At 32.7% G+C, this 14,769-nt stretch overlaps 2 protein-coding genes across 4 annotated transcripts; both read right to left on the bottom strand.

Annotated features, from left to right (window-relative positions):
• Positions 1–627: 627 nt before the first annotated feature.
• LOC129309075 (probable protein phosphatase 2C 48) lies at positions 628–3,041 on the bottom strand. Of its 2 annotated transcripts, XM_054950437.1 has the most exons (6): positions 2,637–3,041; positions 2,470–2,541; positions 2,108–2,398; positions 1,584–1,951; positions 1,211–1,447; positions 628–1,114 (listed from the first exon to the last, which is right to left on the bottom strand). In XM_054950437.1, the coding sequence occupies exons 3-6, from the start codon at positions 2,394–2,396 to the stop codon at positions 884–886; spliced, it is 1,125 nt and encodes a 374-aa protein (XP_054806412.1). In that variant the 5' UTR covers positions 2,397–2,398; positions 2,470–2,541; positions 2,637–3,041; the 3' UTR covers positions 628–883. The 2 variants fall into 2 exon arrangements, with proteins under 2 accessions (XP_054806412.1, XP_054806403.1); XM_054950428.1 differs by having other exon boundaries at positions 2,108–2,541; positions 2,709–3,041.
• A 6,043-nt stretch (positions 3,042–9,084) lies between these two features.
• Positions 9,085–10,751, bottom strand: LOC129309084 (uncharacterized). 2 transcript variants are annotated; one of them, XM_054950451.1, is made up of 4 exons: positions 10,497–10,751; positions 10,287–10,407; positions 9,858–10,216; positions 9,085–9,756 (listed from the first exon to the last, which is right to left on the bottom strand). In XM_054950451.1, the coding sequence occupies exons 1-4, from the start codon at positions 10,538–10,540 to the stop codon at positions 9,579–9,581; spliced, it is 702 nt and encodes a 233-aa protein (XP_054806426.1). In that variant the 5' UTR covers positions 10,541–10,751; the 3' UTR covers positions 9,085–9,578. The 2 variants fall into 2 exon arrangements, with proteins under 2 accessions (XP_054806426.1, XP_054806433.1); XM_054950458.1 differs by having other exon boundaries at positions 9,858–10,204.
• Positions 10,752–14,769: the final 4,018 nt, after the last annotated feature.

Genomic DNA, 14,769 nt, shown 5'->3' with positions numbered 1-14,769 from the left:
GGATTTTTTGAAATAAAAAAAAACCCAAACAGTTTTTTGGCTTTCGAAAGTTTCTCAAAAAGACTTTTGGTTTTCCAAAAATCATAACTAGACACGCCCTTGCTTTCTTTCTTTCTTTCTTTTTTCATGTTATGCTATTGTATATAGTTTCGATTTACGACTCAAGAAATAGCTTAAAGATCAATTATGCATTGTCATAATATACTTGAGGAATAAGACGACAGGCATCATTGAGCTAATCAGAAAAGACGGTGTTACTTGTCATATCTCTGCAAATGGTAAAAAAGCAATTAGAAAACGGACAATTTTTTAAATATATCAGGTACACCACGTCATAGTCTGTCTAATAAAAGTATTATAGTTAAATAATATTAAATATAAATTAATTTTTATTTTAATGATAGTAGACAGAGAAATGATAAAAAAATCAAATTTGCATTCAGTTATGAGAACAAAATTAATTAAAAAATATCACATAAAATTTTTTTAAATTATTTAAAATATTTTAATTAAATAAATTATAAATAATGTGATATAGTTGATCTACTTAAGTATTTTTCTTAAAAAATGTTCATGGAAAAATTGTCTGTTTCGCCAGAAAAAAAGAAAGAGGAATAAACGGTAACAGTTATAATATAGAAGCCGTGGGATTGTACGTGGAAATTGGTAAAATATGTTAATCTTAACCAATATTTAACACTTAACAGAACTTATGAACTCATCTTTAAGCTGTCTCATCTAAATTCTTGTTACTCTTGTATTATCAGCTCTTTCGTTGTTACAGAGAATCTTGAAAGTTTCAATTAGAAACCGCTTTGCTGCTGTTGCGGGACTCTTGACATTTTAGAATTCTTAGAGAGATATCAAAGCAAGTTCAATATCATCACTTGCACTCCAAGTCGGCAGAGCCACCTCCTCTGATTGAAAGGGGAGGGTCCGAGAGAAAGCCATTATTATGAGTCAGCTTGGGACTTAGAAATACAACTATTACTGTTATGTCATCATGGAAGTGTCTCCTGACTCCTTGTTCTATCTTCTGGAGGTCCGAGAATCTCATTTCTCTCTTCCTCGCAGCTTCTCGAAGTGCGGCTTTCACAAGCTTTCTAGCAATTCCCTGTGTAACGACAAAAACACAACCACTTGTCATATGGGAACTCCAAAATACAATTATGGCTGCGAAATTCTCAAATGGGAAATAGTGGGACCTTACATTGCGTGGGTTATTGCTGACGATGTTGACGGCTTCTTGGTTGCTGAGGTGCTCCCATAATCCATCAGAAGCAAAAATGAGAAATTGATCCTGTGGTTCAAGTCTATGGGTTGATATTGATGGCTCACAGCTGAGAATTGGCTTGAACAAGGGTTCGGGCAATCTATACTTCATTGGTAGAGGCTCTCTGTTAAATTCTGTCTTCTTCAAATATGCGTCGCCAATGGATTTTGAAACCTGCAAAAAGAAGACAACTTTATTAACTTACCCAGGAGCTTGACACTTGAATTACCAAGATTAACTAATTTTCTTGGTTGCTTGTAAGGAATTTGAGCCTATAATCTAAAGAGTAAAGCAGATCCCAAAATAATACCTGTATGAGGCCTTTGACTCTCCAGACATTGTGTTTGGCGACCACAATTTGTGAATCATAAGGGTGCTTGGACCGAAGTTCATCTCTCACAGTTTGTATGTTGACATTGTGTTCTGCAGATAACTGGACAGCTTCCATATCTTTCGTTGCTTTCTCTTCTCTTCCTAATACCACCCGGGAATCCCCAGCATTTGCAACATACAGCATGTCGTTGCAAATCATCCCCACCAAGCAACATGTTCCTGTGGATGCAACCTCTGGCCTACTTTGCCACTGCTTCTTCACCACAGACATGAAATCCCCCTCTGTTGCACAAAATGCTCTTTTGATAACATCTTCTGACATGCCTTGCCTTTCACTCGCAAACCCTGAATTACACACAATAATGGTTTGTTGAGGACTTCTAGAATGAGATGACCGAAAAAAACAAAAAACGAAACTTGTTTCCTGGGTTTGTGCAAATTTGCGTGTGAGAATGATCTTAGGGATAACAGTAAGGTTATAATAAAGATGAGAGAGCATACTCTTGAGATGGAAGAAGAGATTGTCAGCGACGAACTGCGAGGCTTCTGATCCTCCGTGACCATCATAGACACCTATGAAAGTTCCTTGAGGACCCAAATGGTTGGAAGTGAAGGGTCCAGATTCGAGTTGGCTTCGATCCTCCAATGAACTATTGGCCTGAATTACTGCCATTGAGAATTCCCCATAAACATGATTGCCCAAATCCTTATACCACAGCAATCCATCGAGTCTCCCATTCAAGTCTCCATCTTCACCTTCGACAGATGGTTTCCAGCAGGATCTAACCATTTCTTAGGCAAATAAAAGCTTATGTTTCAGAATTATCATCCAAATGATGCAGTAATTGATTGATTTATCGAACCTGAACCCAATCTGATCGTCAGTTTCAGGCTTTCAGCTTAAGGTCCTTGTCCCGAGATCACAGTTCCTGAAGCTATATATAACCACCAGAAGCAGACAGGACAAGAAGTGAACAGAGTTCAGATAAAAGACCATATGGGTATGGGCTAAAGTAAATGAGAAATATACCTTGTGAGGAAGACCATAAGTTTTCATGCAAAGTTCAGAGAAATATGGAGGAGTGCTTCTGATGCTCCGTACCTTATCTGAGTTGAATGGGTGTTGGGACCTTAGTGGTGTTTCATGTTTCAGGAACAGAGAGATCGAATGCGACAGAGTTGGTCGAAGATCTCAGTGATCCAAGGGAACAGTGGATGGAGAAGCATTTGGAGCTTTATGGCACATTATCTTCAAAGCTAAGAGCAGAGTCAGACAAGATCTGAGATTAGGAAATGAAGAGAGATTTGAGCTGCAAGCTCTCTGACATCGTGGTTCTTTTGCCTTTCATTTGTCCCTTGTGATCTTCATTTTTGCTTCCATGGCCAAGATTTCGGTTCCATGACCTTTTTAAACAGGGATGCTGAGTTTTAGGTCACTTTGGTTGCCTAATACTAGCATTTGTATTTTCCGATTTCATATCTTAATAACATCATTTTTTCCTTGTTTTAGTTTTCGTGAGAATTCAAAACTTCTCAGGTTCGGGATTGCTTCGTTTAGGTTAGGACCGACAGTTTTTCTAACTCTTGCATTTGATCTGGGCAACGGTAGTGGATATTTTTTATGACTTTATTTTCCAGATTCATCTATTTTTATCTCAAGAAGAATTTAATATGGGTGTGGATTTTTAAGGAAAAAAAATAAAGTTATATAATACTCTCATCCCAAATTATAAAATAATCTTGGAGGATTTTCATTATCTCAAAATAAAAGACAAATTAATTAAAAAATTATTCATTAATCATACTTTTTTAATATTACTCTTTAACTAAAGAAAAACTTAACGTAAAGGGACAAAAATACCCACAAAGTAATCACTTAGAGGTACCCAGTATCCTGAAGTGATAAAAAGAATAAAAAAACACGTAACGTTATATGAGTGGGTACAAAAGTAACCAAACTGTTAACTTTGACTTAACACCATTAACTTTGACTGTTAGATGCTAACTATGCATGCCACGTGTCAGTCTTTGCTAACGTGAACTAATAAAGGGGAAAAAATATCCACCAAATTGTTAGCCAAGAGCAAAAAAATCCATAATGTTATCAAAGTTCGTGCAAAAGTGACCAATCTATTAAATCCCTTGAATGTTGACTGTTTAGTTGACATTTAAATAGAAGTTGACTATTTTTTTTGCTAATATGGATAAAAAATATTCTCAGATGAAATTCTCTAGAGGTTAATTGGTCATTGTATGAATATCATGTGAGAAAATGTCATTTTAATTAAATATCAAATTAAATTGCTTGTTTCTTTACAGTAGTGATGAAAACTATTTGAAAATTTTGAACCTATCATAAGTGATATTGCTTAAAGTTGTAACAATATTTTTAAGGTAGGGTGACGTAAGAGATGTGCTCAATTTCAATTTTCAATTGTGTGCAACCTATCTCACTATGTTGAATCTCAGATTTTGTAAATAAAAAAAAACGAGTGGAGAGGGAGGGAGGGAGGGAGGAGGCGAGATATGTGGCAATGGAAAGAAACCATGTGATATGGATATTAACGAATTAGTTACTATTATACCTACTAAAGTAATATTATGGATACTTATATGATAATCGATTAACATTTGTAAAAATTCATCTGAAAATATTTTTTACCTACACCAACAAAAAAATAGTAAACTTCTGCTTAGGTGTTAATGAAACGATCAACATTTAAAGGATTTGATAGATTGGTCACTTTTGCACCAACTCTAGTAACGTTATAGGTATTTTTGCTCTTAGTTGATGACTTCGTAGGTATTTTTATTTATTTATTAGTCCATGCCAATAAAGGCTGACACGTGGCATGTATAGTCAGCATTTAACAATTAAAATTAATGGCGTTAAGTGAAAATTAACAGTTTGATTACTTTTGCACTCACCCATGTAATGTTGTGAGTATTTTTGCCTTTTTCTTCGCTTCAGAATATTAAGTATCCTTGCCTAATCATTTTGTGAATATTTTTGCCCCTTTACCCAAAAAATTAAAATGATTGTAATGAAACAATTAAATGCGTAGATTATATTAAATAAAAGATATTTTTAAAATTTTATATTTTTATTTTTTAAAAAATAAATTTGTAAAGTGTCGTTGTTTCAAGTTATTTTATAATTTGAGATGGAAAATAAAATGCCTAAAAAGATAATTAAAAAAATGTTTCATATAGCTGAAGAAAATCTGAACTATTTAAAATTAATGGCGTTAAGTTAAAATTAACGATTTAGTTACTTTTGCACTCATCCTTGTAATGTTGTAAGTATTTTTGCCTTTTTCTTCACTTCAAAATATTGAGTGTCCCTGGCTTATCATTTTGTGAATATTTTTATCCCTTTACCTAAAAAATTAAAATGGTTGTAATGAAACAATTAAATGTGTAGATTATATTAAATAAAAGATGTTTTTAAAATTTTATATTTTTATTTTTAAAAAATAAATTTGTAAAGTATAGTTGTTTCAAGTTATTTTATAATTTGAGATGGAAAATAAAATGCCTAAAAGATAATTAAAAAAAATGTTGCGTATAGTGAAGAAAATTTAAACTATTTAAAATTTATGAATAATATAATTTTCTACAAATTTTATATTTTATATTGATCTACTAATATGAATATCATGTATTATATAAATTTATGTCTTATGATTATTACGATTTTATCAAAGGATACTTTATTTTTTTTTTAGTATGTATCATGTTTATTGAGTGTTTTAAAAATTATAATTTATGAAATGATACTTTATTCAAAAACAAGTTTTTTTATTTCATCATAGAATATCATAAAAAAAGAATATTATTTTAAAAAAAGGGTTAAGATACAAAAATAGCCATCAAGTGATTGACTAAAAGTATCTCATAACTTAAAGTGAAAAAAAATAACAAAAATATTTATAACATTATCAAAGTTGATATAAAAGTGATCAAACTATTAGCTTTGTCTTAACACCGATAATTTTTAATATCAAATGCTGATTATATTTGCCATATGTTAGTCTTTGTTGATGTGAAATAAAAAAAAAAGCCAAAATACTCTTGAAATCATCAACCATAAGCATTTAATAGCTTAAAGTGACAAAAAAGAAAAAAATACCTATAATGTTACCAAAGTTGAAGTAAAAGTGACAAATACATTAAATTACTTAAATGTTGATCATTTAGCTAACATTTAATCAGAAGTTGACTATTATTTCACTGATGTGGATAAAAAATATTTTTAAGTGAAATTCTATAGAGGTTGATCAGTTATCATATTAATACCATATGGAAAAATGTCATATTAACTGAACATTAAGTTAAATCACTTGTTTCATTGCAACAGTGACGATAACCATTTGAGAATTTCAAAATATCATGAATAAAATTGCTTAAGGTTGTGAAAATATTTTTAAAGTAGGTGACATAAGAAATGTGCTTAGTCTTGATTTTTGATTGTACACAACCTATCTTACTTTGTTGAATCTCAAGTTTTGTAAACAAGAAAAATGAGTAAGAAGGAAGGGAGGGAGGGGTCGGATAAGTGAAAAAAATAAGATTTGGCGGGATACATCATTGAACAACCTCTATAAAAATTGACCTAAAAATATTTTTTATCTACATCAACAAAAAATAGTCAACTTCTACTTGGATATCAATTAAATGATCAACATTTATGGAGTTTGATGAATTGGTCACTTTTACACCAATTTTATTAATATTATAGGTATTTTTACTCTTTTTATCATTTTAAACTACTAGATGCTCCTAACTGATGATTTTATGGGTATTTTTACTCTTTTTTTAGTTTACATCAACAAATAGTGACACATGGCAAATATTATTAGTATTTAACACTGAAAACTTATGGTGTTAAGGTAGAGTTAATGGTTTAGTCATTTTTATATCAATTCTAATAACGTTAGGATCCAGATCCTCTTAGCAGCGTCTCCCTCAGCATCCCTCAATGTCCCAAATCTCAACCCTTCAATAAATATCTAATATCTCATATTTTGCCACATCATTTCATATACAAATAATTTTATTCTTTATTTCATTTCTATTTTCAAAACTTATTCTAAAAAATTTCTCTCTAGATTTTTTAAATAAATTTTCATTAAATAGATCAAGTCATAGTTTCAATAAGCCAGATTATAAATATTTACTTATAGTCTAACTTACTCTATAAATTTTTAAAATAAATTTTTATTAAATATATTACGTCTGAGCTACAATAAGTCAGACTGTAAGTACTCGCTTAGAGTCTAACTTACTTTATAATTTTTTTAAAAATAGATTTTTATTAAATAAGTCAAGTTAGAGTTTAAATAAGTTATACTATAAATCCCTTTATAAAAATTTTAAGGATAATTTTTCAGAATAAATTTTGAAAATAAAAAATAAAATTATTTTTATAAAAAATGATGTGGTAAAGTATGAGATATTAAATATTTATTGAACGGTTAAGATTTGGGACGTTGAGGGAGACGCTGTTGAGAGGATCTGAATCCAATAACGTTATCAATATTTTTACTATTTTTTTTTTTTTAGGCTGTTAAATGTTTTTGATCGATTAAGTATTTTAATATCTTAACCCTAAAAATAATCGTCCCGCTTGCCATGCTGACTCACTGAGGAAGGAGGCTCCTGACTCCACGCCAGCTCATTAGACGATTTGTTCGAGAGCCAACTTTCCATTTTTTTTAAAAAAAAATGAAAATGGTTCTGACACAGTGATGGCCTTTTTTATTTTGCTTTTTTGGTTTTGGGGACAAGAATGTGTTGCTTGGTCAAATAAAATCTCTTAAATTCATTAATTAAGTTTTATTTTTTTTCCCACCACGTTATTATATGTATAAAACAATTTCTCCTAAATTCACGAGATTGAAATTAATTAATTAATACTTAATTAAATTTTCTTTTGCCAAACAATTTCTCAAAAATGATATCATAAAAAGTCTCACAACCAAAGCATAACAACCTCATGATTTTTCAAAAACTCATGGTTACTATTTTGATGTGCTTTGATTTTTTTTTTGTTCATCTCTATAATTCATTTTTTTTAATAAAAAGGCCACGGGATTAATCTATGTAGATAGACAACTTAAATCTTATCAGTTTACAAAAAATTCATACAATCAAAAGGTAGATCATTAAAAATTTAAATATTTAAATTATCGATAGAAGTTAGGTGAGTCATCTAATCTGTGCATTTATTAGCTTTCCTAAAGGTGTGACCAAAAGTGACCGTTCAATCTCTCATAGTAATTTTCTGATATTGTTGATGGTTATAATTTGTGGATGATTGGTGGAGAACTCTATGCGTATTAGTGTAAGCACCTTTGTAAAGTTAGAGTAAACATTAACTTTGTTAGACTTCATTGCCCAGCAAATGTTGAACCCTTCTAAAATACTCATAAATTAAGCTACCATATTTGGATGATAATTAATGTATTTAGTCAAGCCTTTGATTCAATTGCCTTATTGTCCTGGATGAGACCTTGCAAGAAGCTGCACCTTAATTATTTACGGATGAGATCTCTATAATCATTTTAAGTGGATACATGTTTGAGATACTCGATAAGATGCCTGTTGTATGCCTTGTCATTTAAATACAAGTACATAAGTAACCCATCATCTATGGAAGAAGCGAAGAAGGCATATTCTCGTGTTGGATGAATTTTGCCGAGTCCTTTAGGTCATTCAAAGAGACACATTCCATAAATGTGAGATCACAAGCACATTAAAGAAGCTTCTGGTTCATTCTCTTAGCTTCTCTCTACAGCCTAGTCCATCCCACAGCCACAAGTGTCTCGTCCTGGACTCTCGATATGCCGCTTTCACTCTCACCCAAAACTACCCCAACGACTCTAATCCTTCACTCGTTTCATAATATCTTGTTTTTTTTATATAGTTTTATATTTAATAAGAAAAACCAAATAATTTGCAAGAATTCATGTACATTAGTTTTATATTACTTTCAAACTTTTCTTATGAATAACGTTTTAAATAATAAATTTATGAAGAAACATTAGGGGAATCCTCTGTAGTCTTGTTCGGAGTTTGGACATGCTTCCCATTTCACAAGCTACGAAAGTCCAAATTGAGGCCAGCGTACGCTGTTTTTCTTTTCTTTTTGCATTACCAGCAAGCGTTCCATTTCTGTTGCCTTCTTGTTGAACCAGTGAATTTCGAGGAATCAAACAAAAAGCATAATTATTGGCAAAAAAACTTGGCGTGTCTTCTTCGATATGGAATTGTTTTATTTGAAGAGAACGTGAGATTCAACTTGAATTATATCTAATCAAATAATCATAACAAAATATTAATTGATTAAAAATAAATCACCTCTTGAAATGGTCCTATTTGTTTGTTTATTTTTTGTAGAATGGTCCTATTTATTCTTATTGCATGCATATATACTATGATGGATATATTGCAGCTATTGAATCAAAATTTATGGAATCCTTATCCATCGTCACACCCATCTAGTGAGGCCATTAATTAGGTCAACTTATTATGCTCTTCGATCTCAACCTACCCGTCCTACTCTTAAACCAAGAAAGCACAAGGATCAAGTGGCCACATTCACCAACCCAGAATTCATTTACATTTACACCCACAAAGTTAAATCGTCACACTCACATGCTTTCTGTGATCATTCGCACTAACTTTCCCACTCTGCTTCTTGTGATCTCGTCTGGCTCGCCTTCCTTAATCTATCTCCCACGTTCTAATTTCTAATTTTCTATACTAAAACATACAAATTATTCAGCACTGTTACTGTGTTTCTTACTGGTCTTCTTCCCGTCAAGCCCAGAAGCTTCTCTTGGCATGCAGCCACCCAGCTTCTATTACACTCTTCTATCATCATCATAGATGGTTTTTGTGCTTGCCCCAGAAACCCGAAATTCTCAGCCACGTGACAAGTGAAATCATGAGATAAAGAACTGCTTCCTCAAATTCCATCCCTCATTTCATCGTTCTTCACATTATCAGAGCTCAGATTTGGATCATGATGACCAGGTTCTTCATGGGAGCTGGAGCTGCTTGGGCTTGTCGTGCGTGAGCTGTAAATATTAGTGCCCTGACTAACGGAATCTCTTGCTGACGATTTCGAGCTTGAAAACGAAAGCCTGACACAGAGAGTCAGCTACTTCAATTTAAACAAATGCTTGTTAACTATATTAGCTTCAAATAATCAGATGTAATGGTTCTGCATGTTGAAATCAAGCACCTGCTTTCGTTGTTGTTGAAATCTTCGGAATTTGGACTTGGATTCTCGCGCAGATCTTGAGGGCAGTCAAAATCTTTTGAAACAGGAGGACCATTATGGGTTTGAATCCCAGAGATAGGTGAATTTGCTGAATGAGGCTCTGTTTCGTTCTCTTCTGCATCCGTGGAAGCTGAACTATTTGTTGTCAATGAACTCTCACACTTCCCTGATGAATAAGATTGCTCAGATTCCCCTGATGTGGATGAAATGTTGAAAGACTTGAGCTTCTTCTCCAAAAATCGGAGCCTTCTCTCGGCTCTCTCTTTGAATTTAATCTCTTGTCTGAGTTTGTTTTCCAGCTCAATCAACTGCGCACCACACTTTTCTGGAGAATGAGGACGAACCACAGAATAGAGAGAAAGTGAGAAAGAGGGAATATGAACAGAATACCTTGAGGCCTAGAGATTCTGCTTCGTCATTGGCCAGTTTTGAGGCGTGTCTCTCTGCGAGCAATCTTGCTCTGAGGCACTCGATAGCGCTGAAACCCTCTTTTCCTTCCATTTTCTCGTCACTGAGATGACACATTTTGAAATGTACAGGATAAGTCCTAAGGTACATAGATAGAGGACAAGGAAAACGAAGGAAAATTCAAAAACTCACCTCCATTTATTACAGACATCGTTGCCTGGAACAGCACCTACCATTTGCCTATTCTCCGTCGTTTCGTTGCATCAACTTGTCAGTACACACAACCGAACCACCACACGTTTAAATCATCAAATTCAAACCCTAAATTACAGTGAAGTTGTTCTCGAGGAAAGAAGAAATAAATAAATAAATGCCGTCCTGGACTGGTTCGGTTCGGTTACAAGGAGAATCCGTGATGATGCTTACACACGTTTAAAGAAACAAAAATGCCACCATGGTATTCGAAAATCAAGAATGAGCGTGGGATTCACTGCCGAAGAGTTTTGTTTGTAGTACAGTGAACAAGACAAGATTTTGGTATTCAAATGAAGAGAATACACACAATACTACTATCAAGTATCAATTCAACTTAATTTAGTCTCAGGTCCTCAGCTTGTTTGGAATGTGTGACAATAAATGGCATTAGTAAAGTAAGGAGGTAACAGACAATTACTGCTGTGTTACGTACTGGGTCCATTAATACACAGGCAGGCCTCAGTGAACAGCTTCACATGAAAATAGCCAATTCAACCAGTTGATCACCGGCCTTTGTAAATTCCAGGATGGAATGTGGCAGACTAGCAGTCATTAGATAAACGAAGCAGAGTGCGGAAAGACTTCAAAGTTGAGAGTGCAGGAACAGATTAACATGTCTGCTTGTATGAATATGTAGGCACGTGACGCGCAACAATTTGGCTTCCTCTTCACTTGTCTTGGGTCCTTGTCCCCGGAACCATCCCAAATGGGTGCTGAATGGATTCGATTTGGATCAGTTTACTTTAGCAGTTTGTGAAAATGTCACGTGAAATTTTTTCAGATTCACTCCACACAGCCCCAAGCCAATGCTGTTTTGTTTCCCTTTTTTGAAGCAAAGCAAGGAGCAAATTATACTACAATAAAAAAGATTATTGTGCAAGACACAGAGTTCAAGGAAAAAAAACTAAAAAATTGAAAAGAAAAAACCTGCATCTGCAAGCTTAGCATTAAAATGTGTGAGAGGCTATAGTAGAGAAAAAATATCCCTAGAAACAAATGAGTAGAGCTCCAATGAAGCAAATCCTGAGTGACGAGGAACTTGTTGACACAATCCAGTTGCAAGGAATTGAAGCCTGTGTGATGGTTGCCGCATGAATTCTTAATCCGCCAAATCAAAGCTCTTAAACAAAGGAGGTAGAGGAGCATAGTGTCTTGAGTATGTTTTCTGATAATGATGGTATGCAAAGTTTGTGCCCTTAACTGAATTATGACCGGACAATGCATAAGATTCCTTTTCTTGACCTTCTTTATCCAGATAGACCACCCATTGTGGCATTCCACTGAACAGTTAAGCATGCATGATCTATGGTGTGAGTTAAAGGAAAGAGCCAAATTTCATTGACGTGTGTTTTTTCAAGAGAAAACGATGACCATTGAATTGTTGAATCAATTGATATTGAACTTCAGGGTTTCCACCATGGTTGACATTATTTCTTGACCATCAAAGCAAATTTACCAGAATGATAATAGAACAAATATTATCAGCCTTCCTGATGGAGCTTACTAAGGATGGTGGGTAGTCATTCCACAATACTTGTGAAAGGCATGCAAGCCAAAGTGAATGAGAAAAGAGGCACTGAACAAAAATTAGGATCCAAAGATTCAGCTTCATCACAACCAAAAGGACACCGGATTGTATTGGGTAAATGATGTTTCTGCAAAACATCTCCTGTGAGTAGCGCTTGACGAAACTAAAGCTTCCAAGTAAGAATGATGTATTTCATAGGCAACCTTAATTTTTATAAAAAAGATCAGAGAGATTTAAGTATCAAAAGACAATGAAAATTGGATTGGTTAATGAGTAGGTGAAAACTATCCTTTGCACTTTGCAATATAGGCTCAGAGGTAGAGCCTGACCAATTTAATGAGTCTCTTTGCTCAAAGCAAGACAATGGATAGTTAAGAATGATAGAAGCAATCTGATCATTGTAAAGAGAATGAATAAGAAATTTGTTTCATGAATTAGCAGACAAGCAAGTAGCATTTTAAATAGTTAAGTCTCTAACAATGGAGACACCGTGATCTTGCGGCGAGAAACCATCACGAGGGCAAAACCAAGTTGAGTAAATACTTGAGATATTCAAAGCCAAAACCACTTCCAATTTTCCATTTCAACTTAAAAACAATTAATTCAACACAAAATTGCAGTTTTGTTTCCCAGAGCTACTGGATAAATGACATTAGGCTTTGCAAAGTGCCAACCAACTTTTGTTTTTCAATTTAATGAGTTAGAATTATTAATTCAAAAGCAATTGAAACACTTGATTTATTTCTACATGACATTTTAAATACAAAAGCCTCAATTCACTTGTAATTATTTTTATTTTAAGCATGATTGAATGAGAACTTTTCGAAACTCAGAAGAGACTAGTTCTTTACTTATTCTTCTCAAATGAAAAATAATGGTAGCGAAAGATATGGAAATGAGTCTGTAACTCTTGCCGCCAGAGAAGGGAACCGCTCATGTACTAGTAGTTGTTATCTGTTCCCCATGATCATCAGCCAAGAGTGAAGACTTGGATTTTACGTGAGATTTTCATTTTCCAAGAGAGTGATTGATTTAGTTCACGAAAGCACGTGCTAGTTTACATTGGTAGCAATTACATTGGCAACAAAAGAGTAATCACTAATTAGTGCTTAAATTAAAATAATAATTTCAGGATATGGGAGGTAGAGCTGGTAATTCGGGCGAGTCGGGTTTATTCGGGTCAAGCTCAATTCGGGCCGAGTTTATTCGGATTGGGCTTAAAGCATCCTACCCTTTCTAAAAACCCATATAGCCAAGCCCGGCCCTAATACCTTCGGGCTTTGGGCTTATTCGGGCTGGCCCGAATACCCGAAACTTTTTAAAAATATTTTTTCTTTATTTTTGAATCAATTTTAATTTTTAAATAATTCTATTAAGCGTAAAATATTATCTTAATTTTAAAAAAATAAAATAAAAAATAACTTATGAACTTTATATTTAAGTAGCTCTGTTATTATTTTGTTGTATTATATATAATTTATTCATGAATGTTTCCTTTACTTAAAAATTAATGTTTTAGTTGTTTAAATATTGCTCTTATCATAGTTATATATAAATATTTTATATATTTTAATTAAATTATATTATTTTAATTATGATTAAGCTAATCTCAATTCAATCACAGTTAGATTACTAACTTAAAATTATTATCTCGATTAGTTTAAAATTTTTAATAACTTTTAGGTAAATTATACTTTTCATTTTTATAAATATAAAAAAATTTCCATCATTTTATTATATAAAAAATTTATTTAAATATGAGTAAATATTATTTTTTTGAAATCATTTTTCTTTAACTTTTTATATTGTTTAACTCTTACATAAAAGAGATTTGTACTCTAGTTTACTCTTAATTTTTAACCAAATCTAGTATTGACAATAACCAAGTAATTATTTAAAAATATTATTTATTTATTATGTTTATCTAGTAGTAGAGTCAAAAATTCATACATGCCTAAATTTTATTTTAAAATTATTTTTAATTTTATTTTTACTTTAAAATTAATTATCTTAATTTATAAAAAATATAAAATTATTTTTTATATGCAAATGATTTATAGGACTCAAAATTTTTTTTAACAAAAATTGGGTCTTAAAATATTAAAATTAATATTAAAATATATTTTAAATATTATTTTGAGATATTTTATTGATTAAAAAAATAAAAATATGAAATATAACTATTTTTAATTTTTTTTTAAAAAATACATACATTAAACACTTATATATATAGTATTTTGATATAAAATGATATAAAAATTGAAAAATTAAATAATATTTATCATATTTTTATATATTTTTTAAAATTTATTTTTTTATTTGGGTATTCGGGCTAAGCCCGAACCCGATTGGGCTTGGCCCGAATTTTCTTGGGTCCGAACAATAAAAAAATAATATTTTTTTGGGCTTAGTCCTAAATTTTTCGGGCGAGTTCAGGATGGCCCTTCAGGCTCGGTCCAAATTACCGGCTCTAATGGGAGGTGAAAAAGGGTTGGACCAAGCATCTGGGCTGGCTCTAAGACAGAGCCCACATCGATCAGGTGATCCAAAAAGGAAAAAACTATGTGTAATGGATGGCCTTAATGATAACGTGGAATGGAACTGTAAGTGTGAGACTAATGGGCCAGAATATGTGGCGATTGGGCCTGGAAGAGGTGGGCTATGATTGAATCTCTTACCAGG

This window comes from Prosopis cineraria, unplaced genomic scaffold (assembly GCF_029017545.1).
Source record: "Prosopis cineraria cultivar Desert tree isolate PC_DT_omini unplaced genomic scaffold, ASM2901754v1 PC1, whole genome shotgun sequence".
Lineage (NCBI taxonomy): Eukaryota > Viridiplantae > Streptophyta > Magnoliopsida > Fabales > Fabaceae > Prosopis > Prosopis cineraria.
Note: the sequence above shows the minus strand (reverse complement) of the source record. Positions and strands in the feature narration are given on the sequence as shown.

Bases quoted from the DNA above. Each gene is read 5' to 3' on its own strand.
- LOC129309084 (XM_054950451.1), bottom strand. From the start codon at position 10,540: ATGGTAGGTGCTGTTCCAGGCAACGATGTCTGTAATAAATGGAG. The intron at 10,408-10,496 runs GTGAGTTTTTGA...GTGTCATCTCAG, and splicing joins GATGTCTGTAATAAATGGAG to TGACGAGAAAATGGAAGGAA. The intron at 9,757-9,857 runs GTGCTTGATTTC...TCTCTGTGTCAG, and splicing joins TTCAACAACAACGAAAGCAG to GCTTTCGTTTTCAAGCTCGA.
- LOC129309075 (XM_054950437.1), bottom strand. From the start codon at position 2,396: ATGGTTAGATCCTGCTGGAAACCATCTGTCGAAGGTGAAGATGGAGAC. The intron at 1,952-2,107 runs GTATGCTCTCTC...TGTGTAATTCAG, and splicing joins TCTCTTCTTCCATCTCAAGA to GGTTTGCGAGTGAAAGGCAA. The intron at 1,448-1,583 runs GTATTATTTTGG...TTCTTTTTGCAG, and splicing joins GAGTCAAAGGCCTCATACAG to GTTTCAAAATCCATTGGCGA.